Source organism: Malaclemys terrapin, chromosome 1 (assembly GCF_027887155.1).
Source record: "Malaclemys terrapin pileata isolate rMalTer1 chromosome 1, rMalTer1.hap1, whole genome shotgun sequence".
In the NCBI taxonomy this organism is placed as follows: Eukaryota; Metazoa; Chordata; order Testudines; family Emydidae; genus Malaclemys; species Malaclemys terrapin.
This window is the reverse complement of record NC_071505.1, coordinates 166,926,491-166,953,970: the sequence shown is the minus strand read 5'-3', so window position 1 is coordinate 166,953,970 and position 27,480 is coordinate 166,926,491. Positions and strand designations below refer to the sequence as shown.

General features: G+C 44.1%; 1 protein-coding gene across 6 annotated transcripts in view; it reads left to right on the top strand.

The window, feature by feature from the left end:
* DCAF6 (DDB1 and CUL4 associated factor 6) overlaps positions 1 to 27,207 on the top strand; it is a 167,783-nt gene extending 140,576 nt beyond the window's left edge. For 4 of the 6 annotated variants that reach the window (XM_054046263.1, XM_054046257.1, XM_054046248.1 and 1 more), the window contains 6 exons: positions 488 to 529; positions 17,065 to 17,203; positions 20,732 to 20,888; positions 22,618 to 22,706; positions 25,827 to 25,932; positions 26,764 to 27,207. In XM_054046263.1, coding sequence (XP_053902238.1) covers positions 488 to 529; positions 17,065 to 17,203; positions 20,732 to 20,888; positions 22,618 to 22,706; positions 25,827 to 25,932; positions 26,764 to 26,828 — 598 coding nt within the window. In that variant the 3' untranslated portion in view covers positions 26,829 to 27,207. The remainder of the gene's footprint in view (positions 1 to 487; positions 530 to 17,064; positions 17,204 to 20,731; positions 20,889 to 22,617; positions 22,707 to 25,826; positions 25,933 to 26,763) is intronic. The other 2 variants (XM_054046268.1, XM_054046239.1) reach the window with 1 other exon arrangement.
* The last annotated feature ends 273 nt before the right edge of the window (positions 27,208 to 27,480 follow it).

The window sequence follows — 27,480 nt, the reverse complement described above, 5'->3', positions numbered from 1 at the left end:
GAATTATGTCAAAAATCATGTCAGATCAAAATCAGTTTTCACCTGAATAGTCCAAGGCACTTCTCAGTGAGGGCTATTTCTATATTCAAATAGCTGAATTGGTTCGGTTCAAACTTTCTTTTAAAAAGTCACTTCTGAGCAGAGACTAAGCCTGGAAAATCAGTCCAATTAGTGGAAAATTTGAATTCATAAGGGACTCAAAATAGAGAATTTAAAATGGAAATGCTTATGCAACTTGCTGCCACACCTGCTACAATTCAATTGATGAGTAATTACTGTATTTTATAAAACCTACGTTGTGTACTAATAAAAATATGCAAAAACTGGGGGAGGGTTGATTGAAATGAAAATGTTTTTCATGTATTAACCCTTATGGAAGAAGTAGAATCTTTGAAATAATCGGAATACATTCTGTAGTAGACTCTAATCTTTAAAAACTTGGTACACATGATTTTTGAATGACTTTAATTATTGTTCCCTTCACTAGATTTAATATCAGAGGAACAGCAATAGGTGATAGAATAATGAGGTAATTCAGTATCTTCCTCCCTTTCCCCCTTTTTCTTCCTTCTGTATGATGGATTTACCAGGTCCTTGTTTTCCACCTCTAACCAGTTTTTCTGTTAGCTGTTACCACTTTTACATTTGCCAGACTTTGGATGCTGGAAATTGTAGAGCAGATTGCTTGATGAGTTATATTTAACTGCATGCATTGCATGGAAACAGAGTGAGAAGAAATTGCTGTGTACAAATTTAACATCACATTAATCTCTTTAGTGTATGCCATAAAAATAATCATAATGTAAAAAGTGTGTACTCATGTAGAGCAAATACTTTTTTTTTTTTAACTTCTTTAGCTTTGCCACGTGTTGTATTTTGCATGTGCCACCATTGATTTGGCTTGTTTTGTATTGAAGAACACTTGGTTCTGCAGCAAGATTAATTAGCACTATTCAGGAATACATTATTCAAAGGCCTGTTTTAATTTTTGGATGGATCAATTCATGGAATTGAGCATAATTTTTATAGCCAAGGATGATAGTGCAGATTTAGGAAGGGAGACACTGGGTTTGGGGGGATGTTTCTCCACCTTATAAAGTTAAAAAATGTAAAAGCACTTGAGATGGAATACTCTTGTCTCTCTCAGTGAAATACTCCAGTGAGTTAATTATAGGAAGACTTAAGGGTTTTGACAACTAAGTTTGGCAATAGGCTTTCAAGGGGAGAACCAATTATGTGAGTTAGTGCCAGATATAATAGATGGAGATTAAGTTAACAAATGGAAGGAATTAATTTAAAATGACAAAATATTTTTATAGTTTCATGAATGACCAGTTGCAGGATACACATCTGAAGGGGTTAATTTATATGACTACCCTAGAAAGGGTATCTGCATTTCTTATATTAAGGCCCCTGCATACAGTCACACACAAAGTGTAAGTGGGTCCAAAAAGATGAATATCTAAAGGAAAATAGTGTGTCCTTGTCTTTAATTTGCCTTTATATTTCAGTTTTAGCTACTACTCTCATGCAGTTAGCTAAAGGTCTGTATTCAGGAGCTTTTGTAATCTGTGGAAAGATGGATCCAAATTCCATGGTAAAATTCACTATTCTTGGAGTTTTATAGCACCCCAGTGTTGCAGACTGCAAGTTCTGTGTCAGCTTGAGGTAAATGTATAGAATTAAATATGAAAATGAATAATGCAATCAGTGTGCAATTTTATAGTATCTAATTAGTTGATTGATATATTGTCTTCCTAAAATTTCATCTTAATTGTGCTGTAGATTTTTATATTGCCACAACTGTAGAGTTTTTTGCAACTGAGTAGGGGATAATTGAGAAATTGGGCACCTGGGAAGGCAAAGGAAGTGAGTAGCTTGGGATTGAGAGATAACCATATCATTTTTCTGCTGAAATGATCAACAGTGAAATAGTCAATGTTGGCACTTAAGGCAAGTCTGCACTACAAAATTAAGTTGACTTAGGTTACGTCGATGTACAGCAGAGGTGGGCAAACTACAGCCCGGGGACCGCATCTGTCCCTCCAGATGTTTTAATCCAGCCCTCAAGCTCCCACCGGGGAACGGGGTTTGGAGCTTGCTCCACTCCAGGCGGGGAGTGGGGTCGGGGGCTTGCCATGCTCCATGCAGCTCCTGGAAGTGGCGGCATGTCCCCCCTCCAGCTCCTATGCATGGGGTAGCCAGGGAGCTCTGCATGCTGCCCCCGCCCCAAGCACTGCCCCCCAGCTCCCATTGGCCGGAACCACAGCCAATGGGAGCTACAGGGGCGGCGCCTGTGGACAGGGCAGCACATAGAGCTGCCTGGCCATGCCGCCACATAAGAGCCAGAGTGGGGACATGCTGCTGCTTCTGGGACCTGCTTGAGGTAAGCACTGCCTGGAGCCTGAACCCCTGACCCCCTCCCGTGCCCAACTCCCTGCCCCAGCCCTGATCCCCCTCCCGCCCTCCGAACCCCTTGGTCCTAGCCCAGAGCACCCTCCTCCACCCCCAACCCCACCCCAGAGCCCGCACCCCCAGCCGGAACCCTCACCCCCTCCCACACCCCAGCCCCCAATTTCATGAGCATTCACGGCCCGCCATACAATTTCCATACCCAGATGTGGCCTTCAGGCCAAAAAGTTTTCCCACCCCTGATGTACAGTCACTGCAGTAATTAAATCAGTTTTGCATGTCCATACTATGCTTCTATTGGTAGTGCGCCGTATGTGTCCTTACCAGGAGCATTTGCTCCAATTTAACTGTCAGTATGGGGCACTGACAGCTGGAGCCCTGCTGCCCTGGGCTGACAGCAGGAACAGTCTGATGTAAGCAACACAGTGTCTATACGGATACTGCGTCGACCTAAATACATCAACTTAAGTGTTGTGCCTCTTCTGGAGGTGGAGTTAAGTCAGTGTAGTCGGCGACTTACATTAGCGGGACTGACATTTTAGTGTGGACTAGAGAGTTAGGTTGACATAAATTGCCTTAGGCCAGCCTAACTCTGTAGCATAAACCAGCCCTTAATTTGTTGTTAGGATTCAAAGTTAACATCCAGTTAAAATAATTGGGGCAGTTCACACATCAGAGCTGTCTTAACAAATAGGAATGTGTCACTGCATTGGAAAGTTCATAATTGGAAGCTTTTCTTCACAACCAAAGAGGCTGTCTTAAAAACTATTTGAAACATAGAAAACATCTTTTTTTTTTTTTTAAAATCAAAACTTAAATTTCAGGGCAAAATTCTGAAGCAAAATTCCTCAACTACAAAATAACGGAATTCATGGAGCCTGCCTGCACCGTGAAAGGGGCAATCAAATACTTCTAGCTGGGTGAGATAGAGTTGAGAAGGAAGGTATATTATGTTGTACAGATACATTCTGTAAGCTGTAAATGAGGTAAATAAAACTACAAATGTACGCTTAGGTTGCTTAATTCTTAGGAAACAGGCCAATTTTAACATGTTCTGTGCTTTAACAATTAGCTGCTTTCTGAGTTAGATCTAGTCTTACTGCTGAAAGGTTTGGTTGAAACTCTTGGTTGAAACAATATGGCTTCTGGCAACTAGGTTAGAAATCTTGGCAGGATCTTCCAATCTAGCATGTCACTTGTTCTGTCTCACCCCTGCCGCCACGTATTCTCCTCTCTATCAGGGCCAGAAGGCAGGAAGGTGCACATTCTAGATATTGCTGCGAAGGCTTGGGCCACTGAAGGAATTGGCCTTGAGCCGGAAGCAGAGAAACCGCTTGGGGGTTGATGGGTAGGAAAGCCTGAGGCTCCACACAGACTCCTGGGACGGCAGTGCAATTATGCTGCAGCTTGGGGAGGTAGGAGAGTGTTATGCAGAGGGAGAGAAGGGTTTAATTCAAAAGAGGAGGGGAAGAGGAGGCAGGAACACTTCTTAGCAAGGAAAAAGAGAACAGAATATTTTGGTGCTCAGTTTAGATTCTCTCAAGATAAATAAAGCTCACCAGGGTAAGAGTTGAGAATTTCATTGGCATTGTAGGAAAGAGCTCTGTAAAGTGTATTTCCTTTTACAGTATTAGTGAAGTAACTATGTCAATGGAATCAGCGTATGTCATATACAGCAGCAGCTTTCCTATGCATAATCTATAGATTCAAGAGACTTCTACATTGAGTATGTTTTTGATGGACACAGTTATGATCTGTTTTCCTTCTTTTAAAGCATGTCCAGTAATCATTACTGCGGCCTTTAATAATAAACTTCGCTCTTTTGAGATTTATGCCTTTCTACATAACCATGAATCAGAAGTGACAGCTGAACTCAGATCTGTGACCAAAAAAACTTTTAAGGAGCAGTATGAAAATATTACACTGGACCAAATGTATTGGTTACCCAATTATGCAAAATTGTAGGAACATAAACACCAAATTTTCTGGATGGAAACCTTAGTAGATTTTAGATGAAGACTCCACCTTTTTTTTTTTTTTTTTTTTTTTTTTTACTTATGGGGGGAAAATGAATGTTCTATGGATTATTAGGTTTCACTTTTTCTTCCTCCACAGTTGTTCTTGTTTTTGAGTGTCCGTAGAATTTCTTCTGAGGCAGATGTTAGGCTTGGCTGTAGATAAACTGTATCATCCTCTTGAGTTCAGTTTTTTTCTTCAGATTTATTTAATGGAAAAATCCTAATGCTTTTATACTACAGTGATAAATACCTAGACAGGTCATTCATTCTTGGGCCTAATTAGAATAGTTAAACCCATATTTTGGGGTTTGGCAAGGACAGCATAATACAATCACTTTTGCTAATATTTTCAACTGGACGGTGGTGCAGAATGAGTGCTTTCAAGTACATATCTGTTATAAGGTTTGGGCAGACAAGTTCTTTTGCGATTAATACAATGTTTTTATGTATATTGGTTGGGGATACAAAAAGTAAAAGCTGTGTGTTTCAATTATTGTGCTTCAGTATAAAGTCCAGGGTAACAATACTTTGAACTTGACTAGCATCTTCCATTCAAGGATCTTAAAACACTTAAAACACTTAATAAAAGAATGTCCCTGTGAAATAGATTAGTATCACTACCCTTCAGATGCAGCAACTTAACCACAGCAAAACAGTGGCAGAGATAATAGGATTCAGGTTTCTTGACTGCCCACGCTTTTTTAAACCACTAAACCTTTCTTCCTTATCATCATAAACATTCAATTTTGAAATTGCAGCTTTTTTATGTGCAAGTACTCCAAGCGTTGAGTCTTTCACATAACCATACTCCATGAGTTGGTTGATGTGCAGTCAATTCCTTTTGATGATGATGGCTGGTGTGTGATGTCATTAAAAGTGCATGATTGCTAAAGCCTTAAAATCAGGCTGCATCTTCTGTTGTCTTAATCCATTATTACACTGGGGGATAACCAGTTCAGTGTCCTTGTGTCTTATTTGTTGATATTTTCAGTTACATAATGGACATTTTTATTTCACCTTGATAGCATTTTACCTATCAAATTATTCACTTGCTTTCTAGACATACAGATTCTGTTTGTGACTGGAGCTACTTCAGGGAAAGGTGTGATGGCCACTCCATTCAAACCTTTCTTTTCAGTAGCAATTCAATCTCAAAAAATTACTTTTGGAGCTTAAATTTCTGCTTCCAAATCTTAGTCTAAAAGTGAATTTTATGGGAACTTTGTAGAAAGTCTAAGCTGTTTTTGAATAACACAACTAGGAAAAAATTTCCTTTATGACCATTTGTTTTCAAGATTCAAATTTGGCACTGCTGGAGTTAGTCTAGGAAAAAAGTGCTATCCCTATCCAAGACTACTTGGATACTTCTGCTAAAAAGATTAGAAATGAAATGTATAACAACAATACTTACCTTTGAAATCTGATGAAAATTTAACACACCGTTGAGATGACTGAGGCACTATACGCCTTCTTTGGTCCAGTTCCATATATGCAACACAAACCTACTTTATTATGGGATGATATATCAAGGTAGCACTCAACCTGAATAGAACATTGGTTTTGATTTTGTAATGTAGTTGAGACCAAACAGTGTCCCTGAATTATCCTAAAATAAAGGCTTTAGCACAGTATGGGGACATAGTCAAAACATAGTTCAGTCTCTCTCTGTGTACAGGACCAAATCATTGTGTAATTGCATTCTGCAGCATAACTTTCTGTATTGTGAACAAAACCTTTTAAAGGTATTGTTGTTAGCTGCAGTTTCAGTAAGACAGCATTACTTAGGGTTACATTCAGATTTTCTTCACAATCATAATGGCTAGAAATTTACTTCTAAAATATAAATAAAAATGTATATTCAGCAGCAACTGGTGAGGTCACCAGAAAAGTGTTGTACTAGTGTATGTATCACAGATTACTTTCTAACTTCTCATTAGGGTTGCCAATTTTGGTTGGACATCTTGCTGGAGGTTTCTTCACATAATCTTTAATTAAAGATGAATCTTTAGTTCCTGGAGACTCCAGGACAGTTCTGGAGGGTTGGCAGCAACCCTACTTCGCATGTTCAGTGAAGTGTGTGCAATTTTTTTAAAAAAATTGTTCCAACTTAGCAAAGATCAAAATTTGGAACATGAAAAAAATTGCACAGCATCTTACTTTCTCTGCTGGCTTTGTGTATGTGTGAACCTACACCAAATTTTCAGATTGCTATCTAACATTTATATTTTTATATCATAACTTTTACCATTGTATCTGAAATTAAAAATGCACAAAAGCCCAGAACGAAAATATGCTGCTCTTTTTGAACTTCCAGCACAAAGATGTGTAACTTTGAAATTAAAGCAAAACAATCTGTACCCAGAACAGCAATTCTGGGGGAGGCTTTATCAAAAAGGTGTGTTCTCGCCATGCATCTGAAGCATCATTCGGCTAGGGCCCAGTCTGGTCTTGTCTGGCAAGGAGTTCTGTAGCTAGGGTCTCACTATCAAGAATACTTGTTCTCAAAGCCTGATAGCCAGAACCTCCCTGTAAAGTGTAGTTGTATTAGGGTTACTTTCCAGATGGCCCCATCTCAGAGATAGCTAAATTACAGTCCATTAGTGCTTTTGCACTTAGAACCAGGATTTTAGATTCACCTCTGAAGTTAATCAGTGTTTGGAAAGCATCAGTGTGATTGATAACATGTGTATCACAGTGGCTAGGTTCCCATCTGAGAGGCATGAGTGAAGCATCCTGGGTGTGCCAAGGTGCAAAGGTGATTCTTGCCCTGGTCAAATCTGGGTCAGTATATGGGTTTAATACCCTGTCAGCCTCTCCCTGAATGTGAAGAGAACAACGCACATGTGTGGTAACCAAGCAGAGATTTCCCCCCAAGCACTCCAGTCAAAGCTTACTGGTTTGGATTAAAACATAAAATAAATGTATTAACTACAAAAGATAGATTTTAAGTAGGGCTGTCAATTAATTGGAGTTAACTCACGCAATTAACTCAAAAAAATTAATTGCGATTAATTGCAGTTTTTATGGTACTGTTAGAGTACCAATTGAAATTTATTAAATATTTTGGATGTTTTTCTACATTTTCAAATATATTGATTTCAATTACAACACAGAATACAAAGTGTACCGTACTCACTTTATATTATTTTTATTACAAATATTTGTACTGTAAAAATGATAAACAAAAGAAATTGTATTTTTCAATTCACCTTATACAAGTACCATAGTGCAATCTGTTTATCGTGAAAGCGTAACTTATACATGTAGAGTTTTTTGTTACATAACTGCACTAAAAAATAAAACAATGTAAAACTTTTGAGCCTACAAGTCCACTTAGTCCTACTTCTTGTTCAGCCAAACGCTAAGAGAAACAAGTTTGTTTACATTTACAGGAGATAATGCTGCCCGTTTCTTATTTACAATGTCATCAGTAGAACAGGAGTTCGCATGGCACTTTTGTAGATGGCATTGCAAGGTATTTACATGCCAGTTATGCTAAACATTCGTAAGCCCCTTCATGCTTTGGCCACCATTCCAGAGGACATGCTCCCATGATGGTACTTGTAGACTTGTAGATTCTTAAGGCACAAGCTGCATTAGCTTTACAGCTTGGGTTCCTCAAATCTTCATACACAGGTTAGAAATCCATTTAGCCTTGGTCCAGCACTTCCCCCAGGTCAGTCTTTGTTCCTAAGGTGTTTGCAGGAGTTTTCTTGTGTGGGGAGTGAAGAACCCCAGATGATGTCACTCCCTGCCTTATATAGCTTTAGCATATGGCAGGAACCCTTTGTTTCAAAACTTGGTTCCCAGACCGCTTTGTGGAAAAATAGACATCCCAAGATGGAGTCCAGAATCATGTGGTCTGGTCACATGATTTTGTAGAGTCATAGCAGCTATTACTTACAGGCTGTCTGGAGTATTCTCAGGAAGGCTTACTAGGTGGGAGATAAGCTTTTCCTAAGGCCCATTGTTTTCACTATGGCTCATTGCCCTGAATAGGCCCTTCCCAACCAGCTATCTAAACTGAAAGCATTTTGTCTAGTGGGCATTACCCAGATGTAACTACATTTGAAGTACAGATACATAGTCAGTATTTATAACTTCAGATACAAAAATGATACATGCATACAATAGGATAATCATATTCAGCAAATCATGACTTTTCCAATGATATCTCACATGACTTATCTTGTACAAAATGCATCATAATTATGCCATAACCATATTATAATAATATTACTGTGATGAGTATGGGGTGCAGTGTCACACGATGCTTCTCGTTCATTTCTCTGTGATAGCAAAGCTGATCTTTTCAAATGTGTATATGTACACAAATCACACGTGTGTATATTTGTATAGACATATAGCTGGAGCACATAGCTCTAGTTCTTCTTCGAGTGCTTGCTCATATCCATTCCATTAGGGTGTGTGCGCGCCGCGTGCACGATCGTCGGAAGATTTTCTACCCTAGCAACACCGGCGGGTCGGCTGTGGAGCCCCCTAGAGTGGCGCCTTCATGGCGCTGAATATATACCCCAGCCGACCCGGCGCCCCCTCAGTTCCTTCTTACCGCCCCTGATGGTCGTTGGAACTGTGGAGCGCTGCTTAGCTGTTCTCCACTCTCCCTAGCTTAGTTTGTTGTATCACAGTGATAGTTATAGTTATAGTTCTAGTGTTTATAGTTAAATAGTTAAATAGTTTAAAAGTTGTTTTAGTTGTTCTAAGTAGTTCAGGGGATTAAGGGGGTCGTCTCCCCCTTTCTCCCCCGGCCGCGGGGCCGGGCTCATGCCCAACGCTCCCGGCTTCAAGCAGTGCGCCTCCTGCGCTAAGCCTATGCCCACGAGCGACCCGCACGACTCCTGTCTGAAGTGCCTGGGAGAGTCCCATCAAACAGATAAGTGCAAGATCTGTAAGGCCTTCAGACCAAGGACCAAGAAGGAGCGGGACTTTCGGCTCCGGCAACTCCTGATGGAGGCGGCACTTAGTCCGGACGCTCCATCTACAAGTCAGGCCCCGGCACCTAGCACCTCGGTGCTCAGTGCCCCGGCGGCACCGGCTATGACGACCACGCGAGTGGCGTCAGACAAGCCTCCCCGGCACCGGACCTCGTCGGCACCGCAAGAAGTGCCTCGGCGCCGGTCATTATCCCCGGGGCATAAAAAAGCCCATAAGACGGGGACATCCGTGCCGAAGACGCCGGCTCCCCCAGTGCCGGGGGTAGAGCCGCGTCCGCCGGTGGAGCACCGGAAACAGGTGCCTCCAGCACCGTCGACTCCGGCGCCGAGGCCGTTGAGTCCGGTGCAGATAGCGTCTCCACCGAGACCGGCGGTGATACAGTGCCTCCCGTCGACTCCAGAGACCTTCGCGGCGGCGAGAGACTTAATAGCTCTCACGGAGCCGGCACCGCCTCAACCACCGTTGACTCGCCCGGTCCAGTCGAGGGGGAAACCTGCCTTGATGCGCCCTCCATCGCAAGGGCTGGAACCTCGGCACCGATCCAGGTCCCGAAGCAGGTCCCCACGCCGCTCGCAGTCCCGGCACCGAATATCGCCTCGGCACCGGTCGTACTCGCGGCCAAGATCATCTTCGCGGCACCGCTCTACGTCTCGGCACCGATATGATCGTCGGCACCGATCAACGTCGAGACGTAGTTCTCGGCACCGCTACGGTCGACGCTCGACGTCGAGAGGCCGCTCCCGGCACCGGGCATACTCCAGGTCCTCGTCGAGGTCCAGATCCGGCTCCCGGCACCGACGAGGTCATCGGCACCGATCGCGGTCCCGGCACCGTTCGCCGGCACCGCGCAGAGATAGATCATCTCCGGACCGGTACCGTGCGGCACCACAGCACACGGGGATCGTTTCATCTCTCTCGGCACCGCCATGGCCGTCAAGATCGGTGTCTCGCTCCTCGGAGGACCTGTCGAGATCGGCATACCCCCCTCAAGGGCAAGCCGAGGAACGGAACTTGGGCCATTGGCAGGAGTTGGCAGAGGACCACTCCCATGGACCATCTCACTGGTCATTTTGGACCCCGTGGGCGTACCACCAGGAGCAAGGGGCTCCAATACCATCGACCTCTCGCTCGGGTCACTCGGTTAGAAGGGCCCCAGAATCCACCATCTCTCGACCTCCGCCAGGGGGCATGGAGGCTTCCGTGTCCACGCCACCTGACACCATAGACCCGAGTACAGGTGATGCTCCGGCCCAAGAGCAGGGGGATCAGGACCCCCCCTTGGATCCAGTACCACCGGAGGCGTCTTCCTCCTCCTCTCCGGATGAGGCAGTGGCGGGCACTTCATGTACGGGTCCCCCTCCGATAGATCTTCGGGCTCACCAGGATCTCCTGCGTAGGATGGCCCGTAATATGGACCTGCAGGCGGAGGAGATAGTGGAAGTACAGGACCCTATCGTGAACATCCTCGGAGCGGATGCCCCACCGAGGGTGGCGCTACCCCTGATCCGCACGATACAAACCAATGCGGATACGATATGGCAAACTCCTGCCTCTATCCCACCCACAGCGAGAGGGGTGGAAAGGAAGTACTTTGTCCCGTCTAAGGACTACGGGTACTTGTATACCCACCCCCAACCGTGTTCACTGGTGGTGGCATCAGTGAACGCACGAGAGCGCCATGGCCAGCAGGCTGCAGCGCCTAAATCAAAAGAGGCTAAGCGGCTCGATTTGTTTGGCCGTAAGGTTTACTCAGCCGGAGGGCTGCAACTTAGAGCGGCGAACCAACAGGCGCTATTGAGCCGTTACAATTTTAACTCCTGGAACTCTATGGGGAAATTTAAGGAGTTGATTCCCCAAGAGTCCAGGGAAGAGTTTGGAGCCATGGTAGAGGAGGGTAAGAAGGTGGCTCGGACCTCCTTGCAGGCCTCCTTGGACATAGCAGACTCAGCTGCGAGGACCCTGGCTTCGGGTATCGCTATGCGGAGGATCTCCTGGCTTCAGGTTTCGGGTTTGCCTCCGGAGCTGCAGCAAACCCTACAGGATCTGCCCTTTGAGGGACATGGATTGTTCTCGGACAAGACGGACTCTCGCCTGCAGAGCCTCAAGGACTCGAGAACAATCATGCGCTCCCTGGGGATGCATGTTGTGGGCCCTCAGCGCAGACCATTTAGGCCGCAACCTCAGCGCTTCTACCCCCCCCCGCCTTGTCAGAGACAGGACTCGACCCGGAGGCGAGGGCGAGGTGGTAGAAGAAGGTGGGCCGGCCCTCAACCCGGCCAGAACCAGGGGCCACCTAGACCACCTTCAGGCCTCAGGCAGAACTTTTGAAGGTGCGGTCGAGGACGGCGCCCCAGTCATCCCCCAGGATCCAGCCCCCTCCTTTCGGGATCGTCTCTCCCACTTCCACCGTGCTTGGTCCCTTATAACTTCGGACCGTTGGGTCCTCCGCACAGTGGAGAGGGGATACACTATCCAGTTTTCTTCTATTTCCCCCCTCCCACCCCCCTTCCCCGTCCCTCTTCAGGGACCCTTCTCACGAGCAACTTCTTATACAGGAGGTTTCCACGCTCCTGGCCATGGGGGCCATAGAGGAGGTTCCAGTAGAGTTAAGGGGCAGGGGATTTTATTCCCGTTACTTCCTGATCCCCAAGTCCAAAGGAGGCCTGCGGCCCATCTTGGACTTGCGCGGACTCAACAAATTCGTAGTAAAGTTGAAGTTCCGCATGGTCTCTTTGGGGGCCATTATCCCCTCCCTCGATCCTGGAGACTGGTTCGCCACCCTCGACATGAAAGACGCATACTTTCACATCTCAATTTACCCACCTCACAGACGCTTCCTGCGATTCGTGGTAAACATGGTGCACTACCAATTTGCAGTCCTTCCCTTCGGCCTATCCTCGGCCCCAAGAGTGTTCACGAAATGTATGGCTGTCGTGGCAGCGTACCTTCGTCGGCAAGGGATACAGGTGTTCCCGTACCTAGACGACTGGCTGGTACGCGGTCGCACCAAGGAGCAAGTTCAAGCTCACGTCCACATAATAGTACACACATTCAACGAGTTGGGCATCCTACTCAACAAGGACAAATCCACTCTAGAACCTACCCAGAGAATAGAATTCATAGGCGCAGTTCTAGACTCCAGACGTGCACAAGCCATCCTGCCAGACAACCGCTTTGGCACCATCACGAGCCTCATTCAAGGGCTCCAGGCCTTCCCAACTACCACGGTGAGGTCGTGCCTTACCCTGCTGGGTCACATGGCTTCCTGCACGTACGTAACCAGGCATGCCAGACTTCGGCTTCGCCCACTCCAGACCTGGGTGTCATCAATATACCGTCCACATCGGGACAGCCTGAACATGGTGGTCACGGTCCCGAACTCGGTCCTGACCTCCCTCACCTGGTGGCTAGATCACAATGTGGTCTGCGAGGGGATGCCATTTCACGCCCCACAACCCTCTCTGCACCTGGTCACAGACGCTTCATCTCTGGGTTGGGGCGCCCATCTCAACGAACACCATACCCAGGGCCTGTGGACTGCACCCCAGCTAGCCCTGCACATCAATGTTCGGGAACTGATGGCGGTGCGCCTGGCGTGCCAGGCATTTCTCAACCTCCTACGTGGCCGATGTGTGTTAGTTCTCATCGACAACACCACGGCCATGTTTTACATCAACAAGCAAGGAGGAGCACGTTCGTCAATTCTATGCCAAGAGGCCATTCGCCTGTGGGACTTCTGCATCGCCCACTCAATCCATCTCACGGCATCGTTCCTCCCTGGAGTCCAGAACACTCTAGCGGACCGACTCAACAGGTCCTTCCAGACACACGAGTGGTCTATCCGTCCGGACATCATACATTCCATCTTCCGGAGGTGGGGGTTTCCCCAGATAGACCTGTTTGCATCCCGAGACAACAGGAAGTGCCACGTGTTCTGCTCCCTACAAGGTCGAGCTCCGGGCTCCCTCTCGGATGCGTTTCTCCTTCCCTGGAAAGACCACCTGTTTTATGCCTTCCCTCCGTTTCCTCTGGTCCACAAGGTACTGCTCAAATTGCGCAGAGACCAGGCACAGGTAATTCTGGTCGCTCCAGCGTGGCCGAGACAACATTGGTACACCACACTGTTGGACCTCTCGGTTCAGACACCGATCCCGCTTCCGTTGTGTCCGGATCTCATCTCTCAGGACCACGGCCGGCTGCGTCACCCCGACCTGCAATCACTCCACCTCACGGCGTGGCTGCTCCATGGTTCACCCAGGCAGAGCAGCAATGCTCGCACTCTGTCCAACAGATTCTGCTGAGCAGTAGGAAGCCCTCAAAACGCACCACGTACCTGGCCAAGTGGAAGCGGTTCTCCTGTTGGTGCGAACAACGAGCCACGTCCCCGTTGCAGGCACCCATTCCTCTCATTTTGGAATATCTCCTCTCCCTAAAACAGCAGGGGTTGGCGATATCTTCAATTAGAGTTCACCTGGCCGCTATATCGGCCTTTCACCCAGGGGAACTCGCGTCCTCGGTATTCTCTAACCCGATGGTCGTTAGATTTCTCAAGGGCTTAGACCGGATGTACCCACAACAACGTCAGCCCGTTCAGACGTGGGACCTCAACCTGGTTCTCTCCAAGCTCACAGGTCCTCCATTCGAGCCACTGGCCACCTGTTCACTTTTGTACCTATCCTGGAAGACAGCCTTCCTTGTAGCCATCACCTCAGCAAGGCGCGTTTCTGAACTCAGGGCGCTTACATCCGAGCCCCCTTATACAGTTTTCCATAAGGATAAAGTGCAGCTTCGTCCACATCCTGCCTTTCTCCCTAAGGTGGTTTCTCCTTTTCATATCAACCAGGATATATTTCTCCCGGTCTTTCATCCCAAACCACATGCCACTCGCCAGGATCAACGTTTGCATTCCCTGGACGTACGAAGGGCCCTGGCCTTCTATATTGACCGCACAAAGCACTTTAGAAAGACGACGCAACTCTTCGTTGCAGTGGCCGACCGAATGAAAGGCTCACCGGTCTCCTCACAACGCCTATCCTCCTGGATTACGTCTTGCATCCGGACTTGCTATGACCTGGCAGGTGTCTCAGCACCGCACCTCACCGCTCACTCCACGAGGGCCCAGGCTTCCTCGACGGCTTTCCTGGCACAAGTTCCGATCCAGGACATTTGTAGAGCAGCGGTTTGGTCATCAGTCCACACATTTACAGCTCACTATGCACTAGTGCAGCAGTCCAGAGACGATGCTGCTTTCGGATCAGCGGTTTTGCACACAGCAATGTCTCACTCCGACCCCACCACCTAAGTTGGGCTTGGGAGTCACCTAATGGAATGGATATGAGCAAGCACTCGAAGAAGAAAAGACGGTTACTCACCGTTGTAACTGTTGTTCTTCGAGATGTGTTGCTCATATCCATTCCAAACCCGCCCCCCGTCCCCACTGTCGGAGTAGCCGGCAAGAAGGAACTGAGGGGGCGCCGGGTCGGCTGGGGTATATATTCAGCGCCATGAAGGCGCCACTCTAGGGGGCTCCACAGCCGACCCGCCGGTGTTGCTAGGGTAGAAAATCTTCCGACGATCGTGCACGCGGCGCGCACACACCCTAATGGAATGGATATGAGCAACACATCTCGAAGAACAACAGTTACAACGGTGAGTAACCGTCTTTTATGGTTCCAGAAATATTTTGCATAAGTGTGCAATGCATAACTCTCCATAGTTTCCCTTTCTGTATAGAAGATGACAAATGAGTAAAATGTTGTTAATCTCTTGGGAGTAATCCAAATATTCAATAAATGTAAGAGTAGTGTTATATATCTACAAATATTTGAAGGGTGTAAACACTAAAGAGTGGATAGAATTATTTAGCGGCGGGGGCATATAATAAGAAGTAATGGGAGTCAACTATAAAAGGGAAGACTTAGCTTGGCTTCCAGGGAAAATCACCCAATAGCAAAATGTATTGTACTCCAGAAAAGTCTCCCCAAAAAAGTGGTGGAAGCCCCCATCTCCTGGGACTTTTAAAACTAAAGTAAATAAATCATTAGGAAATGTATCATCAGGAATAGTCCATTGTTAGATGGACTGGGTGACCCCATCAGTTCTTTTCCATCTCTAACATCTATCAAATGTGGTTAAATTTTTTTTTTTTTTTTTTTTAACAATAAAAGACCAGTCTAACTGGTGAGCTTTTTTTGGGGGGGAGGGAGGGGTCAGGTGGGGGCGGGAGAAACACTTTTTATAGTAGATTAAATTTTCTCTTATGCCCACTTAGCTTTACTTTCAGCTTCAGGATCCGATTCTTCCTCCAGTGAAGTTTTCTCTCCATCTTGCTTCTATGGCAAGACTGAGAAGGAAATCTATAGACCGAGGGGTGATGACTAATTGGGAGGGGCAGGAGAAGCTGTCTCTGGTTATGAAGTATGGAAGTAGCTCTAGAAGTGGGAGAGACAGCTACTTCCTTCTGCAATGGACCCATGTTGTAGAACAGTCTGAAGAGATAGTGATTAAAATTTGACACTTCATCATTTCTGGTCTACTGGAAGTTACTAATCTGGTGGTAGCTGTTTCCTTCCCTGTGGCCCTGTTGCCTGCCAAAAATTCCTGCAATGGCCAATTTCATCCATTACATTCCATCAGCAATCAGCACCTCCACCCATCCCCTACTGTGACTGCTGTTCCACTTCAGACATCACACTCTGGTTCCACTCAGGACGTTGAGCAGGACGGCAACAGCCATATGGAGGAGAAAGTGAGTGCTGTGAGCAAATTACGGAGGTAAAAGTGTGGCCATAGCTGGAGCTGATGGGAAGCTACAAAGGTGCGGCCAGGGGACCGGAAGATGAACCAGATGGAAGAACTCAAGTAATCAGCATTTCTATAGCATCACCAAAGCTGTAGCTTCCTGGAGTCTAGCAGCCACAAAATAGGGTGTTTCACCTAGCTGCTTTATCTCCTGTCACTTTAGGAAGCCTTTTCCTGTGGGTCTGCTGCTGCATTAGGGGCAGCTTCCCAGCACAATTGTTTTTTTCTAGCCCTCAGAACTAGCTCTTCTCTGTTTCCCAGTCAGTCCTATTAAACATTTCCTATTGCTCAGTCTCATCATAGCAAAAACATCAACAAGAAACTGTCAGACAAAGGATCTTCACCCTAAAGTAGGAAATAATGAGAAATGAAGGTCTATTAAAATGTAATAAAGGCGAAAGAAAAAAATTAAAGGTTAAACTAGGTGTTTAATAATAGCTAACCTTTATATTAACAAAAAAAATTTATGTATTCACCCTTTAACACTTTTGCTAGCACAGGGGATGGGAGAAGTTCTACAAGATTTGGAAAATATTCTATTGCAAAGTAAAGTTACATGTGAATTTTGCCTGCCTCTAGAGTTTGTATGTTTTAAAGAGAATGAAGAAAATAACATGACCCTTAACATTTCACTGTGTTGCATGTTCTTTCTGTTTTAAACCAATATGGAAAAGCTCACAATCTGTAACTTCAAACAATTGTAAAACTGTTGGTATCTGTGCCAAATTTGGGGAGAAGAGTTGAGTTTAAGTAGTCTGATTAAGCTATTTGATAGTGCTTTGTAGTTGCCCCAGTACACTATTTCAAAAAGGTCTGTCTATGCAGACTATGTCTCTGTATGATGGTCTTTCAGTGGTGTTCTCTTTGTAATTTCTAGACGATCTGCTGTTGCTCGCATTCAGGAACTCTTCAGAAGAAGAAAAGAAAGGAAAGAGATGGAAGAATTGGAAACCTTGAATATTAGACGACCTTTAATAAAGATGGTGTATAAGGGTCATCGGAACTCCAGGACAATGGTACAGAAATACTGCTTTAAGAACTGCAGAGTTGATATTTTAGGCTGAAATAATTTAGTTGTTACATTGATATGCTTGCTAAAAAGGGATTGTATAATACATTTAAGATATTTTTAATTGTACATTAGATCTGTAACCACAAAATTCAGCTTTTTAGAGAAGTTATAATGTACATTACTCATGAGCCACTCCATAATGTGCTTGTAGTCTAAGCCTGCATGAGAATGAGTCAGGTTTCCTAGGTTCTTCTTCGAGTGATTCCCCATGTCCATTCCACTGTAAGTGTATACATGGCCTGTACACAGTTGTCAGACATGTTCTTTTCACTCAGCAGTACCTGGTGTGGCGGCTCAAGCACGCTCTGCTGTTGCACGTCATTGCATGCAGGTTTAAGAGGGCGGAGCCACGTCTGACCCCCTTCAGTTCCTTCTTACCACCAGTGACTGTTGTTGAAGCACTTTGAGTCTTGTTTGTAGCAAGATCTTCCTTCGCTCCTTATATATAGCCTGTTTTTTCTTAGAAGTTAGTAGTAAGTTAAGTGTAGTATAGATAAACGTTAGTATTAATTTTCAGTTTTCAGGTCTTTTTTGACCAAATTCCAGTATAGGAGCCATGCCTTGCTCTCTGGGGTTTAAGTCCTGATAGCCGTGTAGCAAGGCAATGCTGATCAGCGACCTGCACCCCAGCTGCTTATAATACTTGGGCAAGTCCCACATTTGTGACAAGTGTCACATCTGTAAGGGATTTAAGCCTCACTCTGAGGATAGAGCAACCAGGCTCAAACGTCTCCATATGGAGGCAGCACTTCACCCACCATCGGAGCCATCATGTTCGGAACGGACTCCAAGTACTGCAGCTTTGGTACAGCGTGCCCCACCAGAGATGTCTGTGGCACCTTGCTCTCTACCATCAGTGCCAAACGGGGGGGAGAACTCTCCAAAGGCTCGGTACCCTGTTCGGCTAGATCGCTGGTGCTGAAGGCAATGGCTCTGAGAAATGGTCTGACGATCTCTAGAGCAGTCCTCATCTAAGAAGAGTGGATCATCGACTCTGGAACCTGTGCCAAGTCCGTTGAGACCAACCCCTGAAGTATCCATAGAAAGACACCAAGGAAAGGAATCAGTACCGGTACCAATGACACCAGAGGCATATGCAGCCACAAGAGAACTGCTTAACCTCTCAGTACCCGTGTCCCTGGTGGTGGTGGAGGTACAGGAAGGCTTCCAACCGGTGCCAGTGCCTGTGCTTCCTACCTTGTCTCTTTAGGAGCATGCAGTACCATTACTTTCTACAGCCTCAGAAGCTGGTGCAATCGAGAGGTAAGCCGGCAATAATATACCTGGTGCTGTCATCCCCGGCCTCTGGCTACTTATCTCTGGTTCCAATGGGCTCTGCTCCCTCATTATCAGAGGACTCAGGGACGTATTCCTCTGATTTGGAGGTGCAGTCTTTTGTGTCCCAATCTACGTATGGTGCATATCCTCTGTCAGAGACTTGAGGGCCATGGATCTTGCATCAGTCTAAGCAGTGGCCTGCTCTTAAGAGGGCAATGGCCTGGTCAAGGTTGCATCCCAGAGCCATGTCAGTGGCCTTTTTGGACACCATGGGTTTTCCTCCTCCTGCTAGGACTTTCTCTCACCCATCTCAGTCAGTTTCCGTGAAAGTGCACCAAGAGCATCAGCAGGCAACGTTCTCCAGAGCCTGTTACTGTGATTGAGCAGCTAGAAGTCACTCGGGCAGCTCTCAGCCTGCAAGACACGGAGCAGGCATTATCTCAGCATCCTTGTGCATCCTCTTCCTCATCACCAGAGCCAGTAAGTGACTCACCACCACCAGAGTATTACAGAGCTCACCAAGATCTACTGAGAAGGGTGGCCTCTGTTCTGGATCTTCAAGCGGAAAAGGTCCATGAAAAATCTTAAACACTGGTGTATATTCTGGCTTCAGTGGCACCTTCCACAGTGGCTCAGCTGATTAATTAAGTCATTATGCAGCCAGTTAAGGAACTCTGGCAGTCCCCCTTTTCCCTCCCTCCCACAGCACATCTGGCAGCTGTCTCTGCTTTTCACCCCTTGTTGGATAATGGATTTCCTTTTTCCAACCCCTTCACCATCAGGTTTCTAAAGGGCTTGAACAGATTTTTCCCACAGGTACAAGATTCTGTTCCCCCATGCAGGGCTGGCACTTCCATTTAGGCGACCTAGGCGGTTGCCCTGGGGGCGGCATTTTGCCGCCATCGGCGGCAATTCAGCGGCGGGGGGTCCTTCCGCGCTCCGGGTCTTTGGCGGCAATTCTGTGGCAGGTCCTTCACTCGCTCTGGGACCCGCCGCCGAAGTGCCCCGAAGACCGGGAGCGCGGAAGGACATCCCCGCCGCAGAATTGCTGACGACAACCGGGAGCGCGGAAGGACCCCCGCCTAGGGCGCCAAAAACTCTGGCGCCGCTCCTGCCCCTATGGGGTCTGAACATGTGTAACCTTATGTAACTTATCTTGAAATGTTCCCAATTAATATTATGTTGTTATAGATAAGGGTGCAATAAAACCCAGTTTAGTTTTCAGGTTTAAGCCTTTAGGTCAGTTACAGAAAATTTATTTAGTAGACGACCAGTAGGCAACACTTTGAATGATATAACCAAACTTTTTCAAAAGAAAAAAGTAATTAGTTAAGCAAACAGGCATACAGTTACAACTTACACAGTACTACAGTTATACTTACACCTGCAATTTAGCAAAGCTACTTAGCTATTACAATGAGAGTCCTTCTAAGCCCCCATCATCCTGAGCTCGATCATCCTTAGTTGCTTTGATGGGGATGGGATAGTGCATGCACAGTCTAGTGAGCGCTAGGAGCTGAGAGGGAATGGCACATGCTCAGTAAAAACAGAACCTTCGGAAATTTTAGAAGCTAAAATCTAAGCAGTCTTTACTAAGCATGTGTGAACTTTAGTTTTTCAAGGCCAAGTTTGGGGGTATTTCATGGGGACAGCAAAAAGCATATCCCTGATCCAAGGGCCACTCCTTGCGTAATTTCAAACCCTGTTCCAGAGCAAGTCCTTAACTCGCAGCTTCCACCAGATAAGGACAAAAATGGAGAATATTGCCAGGCTGTTGATGCACAATTTAAGTTTTAGTGTGAGCATTTTTGTGAATTAGTGAACAGATCCCCACCAAGATGTAAACTACGACTTAATCCAAAAATGTACCAAGCAGAACACAGACCGGTGACATTAGAGGAAGTAATGCTTGTAGTCAAACAGTTACGAAATGATAAAGCACCTGATCTCGATAATATTTAATCAGAATTGCTAAAGAGAGGAGACATGGATTTAATTCACTGGCTTTATAGAGTTGTCAATTCAAAAATTGACTTTGCATTTGGAAAATCCTTAAATTAGGGCCAGCTCTATTGTGAAAGTGGGAATTACTTTCTGGAAATGGTTTACAATATTAACACTTCACATCGGTTATTTCTAGACTAACCATGTAAATCATAACAAATATTTGTAATTAATTTTATTTTTACTGTAGATAAAGGAAGCCAATTTCTGGGGCTCTAACTTCGTAATGAGTGGTTCAGATTGTGGCCATATCTTCATCTGGGATCGGCATACTGCTGAGCATCTGATGCTGCTGGAAGCTGATAATCACGTGGTGAATTGTCTACAGCCACATCCATTTGACCCAAGTAAGACCATCTGCACCTGCAATATTCATGTTCCTATAGCCTGTAGTAAGAATCTTTACAGATGAGTCTTCAACACTTTGCCTAACCCAGGGTCACATTAGTAAATTGCTAGGAAGTCTGAGGGCTGCATCTCAGTTGTATAAAATACAGCATGCTGCTGCTGTCCTTGTCTTTAATAGTGAGGTTTGGCTCGGAGGCCATTATACCCATCCACTCCTCAGAACGAAAATGATGATATATAACATCCAAAAGAGGTCAGGATCCAGAAAGAAAAGTCCTCCTTTCCCACTCCTTTCATTGTACACAATGAGTTTGAAAGAGTGGTTCCCATGCCGTTGGTAAGATACTGTATTAGATAGCTTGCACTAACAGGAGAAGCAATATTAGCATCTGGTCTCAGCTTGTTCCACTTGAATGTATCAGACTCTCAGATTCTGTGTGAGGGAGGTCTGAAGAGCTACAGACTTGGGGAAAGTGAATTAGGTTAATAGGAGTTCCGTTGAGTGAGTTAAATTGGTATAATTAGGCTTTTTAAAAAAAATAATCATGCTGGGGATGGACACGCTAACATGGAGAAAACTAGACATGACCTGAAACTTTGCTGATAATTCTAATTGAACCATTTTTCAGTTTATGAAACATTGACAGAACAGTTTTAATTATTTTTCATTTTCCCATGGCCTCTTGGCTGTTGAGTGTCAGCTGATTGTGGAAGTGAAAGTACCATAATACTGCAAGAGGCTGCTTTTTGCAGTATTTCATCCTGACTAGTACCAGAAATGTAATTGGGAAGGTCTTTTCTCATAAGATCCCCAGCACAGTTTTCAGACTGAAGGGACATATCCTAGTTTGGTTAAGCATCTGAACTTTTGATTGCTTACTTGAATACCCAGTCTTATACATATTTGAAATGGGTGACTAGTGTTGTGCTGTAAAGGCTCACTCTGTCAGAAGCTCTCCCAAAATACACCTACAGCTTCCCTGACTTTTTAATCCAGTGTAACCTCATTCCACTTACACCTTGAAAAATGAACATTGGGGTCAGCCCTCCCAGCAGTGACAAGTGTTCTGAGCCAAGCCTCCATCCACATCTACTGAAAGCCTAAAGATTCACTACTCCAGTGTGAAGTGCCCTAATTCTCCCTCCCAGATGACAGAACATTCCAGTGCATTTTGGTGTTTTATTCTTTTAAGTGTTTTAAAAATATTTGTAAATGTGCCTAATGTTTTTGGAACAGGTGCGTCAAAGATTTCAAATTTCTACATAAAATACACTGTAGAAATTAATTTGAGGCCTGTTCATATCTATCATTGCACATGTCTTAAACCCTTTCCTGTTAAATCTTTTCAGATCATCAGAGGAGAGTATAATAATAGTAGCAGATGCTTGTTTACTTTCTAGTTTTAAATTATGCACAGTCTGTGTAAAAGAGAGAATATAAGGTTTGCATTTATTTTCTTCATTGCATATATTTAGTCGGTAGCTCAAATCCAGCAAAAAGGGATTATAACTCAATGAGACTACTCCTGTATATGTCTTTGCAGGATGGGAGCTTACATATGTTATGATGGTGAAAAATAAGAGCACTTCTAATGAAGTGAGGTGTGTGTGTGCATGTATGTAATGAAGCATGTCAGCAACACTTCTAACAAACTCCAGTTAAGATGTTCAGAAAAGGCATTTCGTTTAGAACTCTTTTCTAATACTTTTTTAAATTTGATTTTCTAGTTCTTGCCTCGTCAGGTATTGATTACGATATAAAAATCTGGTCACCACTAGAAGAGTCCAGGATTTTTAACCGAAAACTTGCTGATGAAGTAAGAGCCTTTCATTCTTTTTATGTTGCAGCTGTCATTTCTAGCAAAGTCTCTGCAAACAGCTTGAATAACTGAATTTTTTTTAACTTAAAACAAGTCAGCAATACATTTTTGTTTTTTAAAAATAAGGTGTTCTTAAAAACAATTAACTTTCATTTCTTTCAGTACATAAATACCCCACATAACCTGAGAGATTAGGAAATAATGGAATGTACACAAATAGTGGAAGTATGAAATTATGAACACGAGACAAGTGACAGATAGGGGGAGCTCTCAGAGTTACAAGGGTAGATAGTAGCAATCAGAAATGGAGGAGGCTGTGATTGTTTAAAAAAGTAAGAGGTAAATCATAGACATATTGGAGGCAAGTGAAATTAAAAACATTATTAAATATTCCCAGTCACAAAATTGTGTGTTATAAAGTTAAGGTTGAGAGTGTATATCAGCAATTTAAGGCTATAAAATAAGCATTATAAACCCAGTTAAAAAAAATGCAAACATGTTAAGGTATGCCAACTTTATTTAGGACACCCAAATAATCTTAACTCTCCCCTGTAATGATTCCCTGCTATCACCATAGATATGACAACTGGATGTTAGTGCTTATGGTTGCAGATTAATGACCTGGATTTTAAAGACATGAGGGTTTTTTAAAATGTTTCCCCCCTCATAGTGTCACTACAGGGTAGAGTAAAACAGGGCAGAGTTAAATATTTGTCTCTTATGCTCTTTTAAATAACTGCTTTTTATGCAGGGGTCAAGTAGTCACTTAATTTCTTCTCTTTATAAGTGTAATGTCTCATCGCAAAAGTAAATACTGCCACTCCTGAGCTCTGAGCCATTCCTGCATATGTCACCAAAGGCCAGTGTATGCTCTAATTAGCTCTCATTGATTGCAATAGGAACTAGGTGCATTTGAGGGCAGTATTTGGTTCCAAGTACCCTTCAGAGGATGAGGGAGCAAAGAAAAATTATCTTGATCCTATCAGTTTATTAAATCTTTGTTTGGCATGTGCTAGTCATTAGCAGATTCAGTACCCTAAAGCTGGTTGCAATATAGCATCATTACATTTTGCCCTTTGCACTTTCAATTGGCTGTTGGATTCTTCACTTTCTGTGCTAACCTCTTGTGTATTATTGCTATGGCTAAGCAGTTGTCATGTTCCACCACAAAGGTGGCTGCATTTCCGTGGTGGGTGAAGGGATCACTGTCTATATTTTGTATATCAGATTAAGTGTGTGAGGTGCTTTGGGATCCTTTAGGATAATAAGCATACATAAAGGTAAATCATGTGTAAAAAGTATTCTGTTTCTGACCTAATAATCACTTAACAATGTTTAAGCAACATGCTAAACACCAAAATTGAAGCTTTTAGGTTAGGGTTAAGTCTGTTTGTGAAGGAGAAATAATTTTAAGCCTATTGCGTCCAACCAGAAGACATATTTTCTGCCAGTTGTAGATTTTTTACATGTTTATTGTGCCAAATATATCAATTTTTGAATTAATATCCCTGAGGGACAGGTGTGGGGCTTAGGAGGAAAGCTGAGGAGTTCAGTTTTCACCATGTAAATTTAGTTGGTTGAGGGCATCCAAGATGAGATATCTGAAATCCAAGAGTGGATGGAAGGGGAAAGGTCAGGGAGGACACTTGGGAAACTTCAACATGGATACAGTAGCTGAAACCATGAAAGCAGATGAGATCACCCAGCAGGAAAAGATGAGGGGGCAGAATTCTGAGAGACAGTGCCAGATGGAAGAGGAGGAGGGACGAAGATGCAATTGGAGAGGTAGGAGTAGAACCAGGACAGGACAGAGTCAGGAAAGCCCAAGAATGAATGAGTTGAAGAGGAGATGGGAGTGATTGACTGTCAAAGTGGCTGGTGAATAGAAAATGAGAACAGAGAAGGGATTCTTAGACTTGGCTAGGAGTAGGCCATTGGTGTCTTTATAAAAGCAGTTTCAGTATAAAGAAGAGAAGTGAAAACAGGCTGCCAGGAAGTCTTGGAGAGAGAGAGAAGCCAGTGGAAATACTGTATTTAAGGAGGCAAAGGGGATAAAAAGCTTGGGCAGTAGTTGGAGAGACAAATGGTGTTAAGGTTTATCAATACCAGAGAGAGTATCCTAAGGACAGGAGCTGCATGAGGGTGGAGAGATAATAAATAGAATAAGAGAAGCTGGCAGAGAATCAGGTCAGATTCAGAGCAAGGTGAAAAGGTGGGCAAGAAATGGTTGTGGGGAGGGAGAGTGAAAGAGGAGCTCAACACTACTTGCTAGATAGCATTTTTTTTCATTGGAGGAATTAACTAAATTATGGGCAGAGAGGAGGCGGCTGGGTTTTATATACACAGGAGTCAGTTGGAGAGGAGAGAGAGAGAGCTACTTACAGTGAATGAACTTGTAGTGCAGTAACTCCACATGTCCCTTAAGTTTTCTCCAAAGATTTTTAGGAGCATGGGAGTAGGAGGAGGAACGTCATTTCTGTTCCTTCCCACCTTCTTAACTATTGTTGGTGTGAGAGCTTTGTTCTCTGCATGGTGTCAAGTATCAGAGGGGTAGCCGTGTTAGTCTGGATCTGTAAAAGCAGCAAAAAGTCCTGTGGCACCTTATAGACTAACAGATGTATTGGAGCATGAGCTTTCGTGGGTGAATGATGCATCCGACGAAGTGGGTATTCACCCACGAAAGCTCATGCTCCAATACGTCTGTTAGTCTATAAGGTGTCACAGGACTCTGCTGCTTGTTCTCTGCAGTTACTCACATCTGCAACATCATCACTTCGCTGTCTTCACATCTTATCTTGAAAACTATTTTTCTTCATTTTCCGTACTACTTAATCTCTGTCAGGAACTCGGACATCACAGTGATGATTTTATTATAAATACTACCATACTATCTGGATTAAAAAATTGCTCTTATGATTGACTTTTCTCATGATACAGTACACCTACAGCACAATTTATAACACGCGCTAGGGTCTGCTCTTTTGTCATCTTTAACTTGGTAAAGCATTTTTGGACACAGTGTATTAGACACTGTATAAAATACAATCTGTATTGCATCAGGAATAGTTTGTAGTTAGTGATGCTTTGATCAATGATTATTTTTTTTTGTCACTACAGGTTATAACTCGTAATGAATTAATGCTGGAAGAGACCAGAAACACAATTACTGTTCCAGCTTCTTTCATGTTACGAATGCTGGCATCGTTGAATCATATAAGAGCAGGTAGGAGAATTTCAGAACAGCTTCTGTGCAGACTATTTATGCCATTCATAAATCGTGTCTAGCATTGTCACTTAAGCTGAGTGTTGGAGTGAGATTTACATACCACCCTCAAACACTGTTTGTTTCTCTCCTTTTTAAGAGTCTCTAGATGTGTGTTTTAGGTGCTAAATATTTATATATCCATTTTTGATTTGCTCCTTGGTGTATTTTATTCCAAGGAAAGAACTGCTCCACACTTCAGTAATGATATTTCTGACACTAATACTGTTTTATTGTAGAAGTGATTGGCTAGTCACACTGTATGAGTGGCCAGTCATGCTCCCTCCCTTGTGCTTCTCCATTTAATTTCCCTTTCTCTAAACTGCTACTCAACAGATGTCTTTTCTGATGCATACAGTGACTGACAGCAATTTTCCCAGTTTTCTGACCAGTGCACATTTCTGGTTACAACTGTTTTTTAAAATACCCCCTCAGTCCCAACTTTCTAAAACAGGCTGCTCACTTCATTGACTCGCCATCTGTTTTTTAAAACTCTGCTCAAACCTGTCTCTTCTGTGCTGACCATGAGTGAGCTGCTACCTAGTTCATCACATTGGTGCTCACAATTTCTAGTCCTTTGCTTTTACTGTCTCTGCTCTCTTGTGTTGTTGTTGCAACTTTTCCATTTACTATGTGCTATCAGTCTACTTATGCATTTCAAATGGTTCCATCAGCATAGTACATAGGCACTGTGCTTTGATTAGTAGCTGGTTGATGCATTGTATCGTAAATGTTAGCTGAAAAGTTACTTTTAAAATTGCGTCCTTATTAAATCATCCTTGTATCTTGCAGACCGGTTGGAGGGTGACAGGTCAGAAGGGTCTGGTCAAGAGAATGAAAATGAAGACGAAGAGTAATTGGCTCTTCTATGCGAGCACCTAGAAGTTACGGAATTTATATAAGACATTAATTATATTTTTCCTTACAGAGCTTTAGTGCAATTTTAAGGTTTTGCTTTTGGATAACCCAACATTTTGTTTCAGAACGACTGTGTGCATGACTTTGGGAGAGTGTGCAAGTAAAATAAGCAAAAATGTTTTTAAAACGTTTTGCCATGTCTGAGGGGTGCTAGAAGAGATGCAAAGTGCAATATTTTCCTTAACCTGCAAACGTGGGAGCTTGGATCAATGTTTAAAAATAACTTTCATTAGAGCAAAAACATTGGTTCAAATAAATTTCTATACCTGCTATTTGCATGTTTGTTGCTTTCTAATTAAAAGATTTGGTTGTTTTAAATTGTCTCATGTTCTTTTTGTACAATAATTGATTCGTCACGATACAGTATTGTCCAGATTCTAATCTCAATTGTCCTTTCTCTCTGAGCATGCTCCTGGACACCCTCAATTCCTATTGAAGTCTATGAGAGTGGAGGGTTCTTGGCATTCTATAAGGCAGGGGTCAGCAACCTTTCAGAAGTGGTGTGCTGAGTCTTCATTTATTCACTCTCATTTAAGGTTTCGTGTGTCAGTAATACATTTTAACGTTTTTAGAGGGTCTCTTTCTATAAGT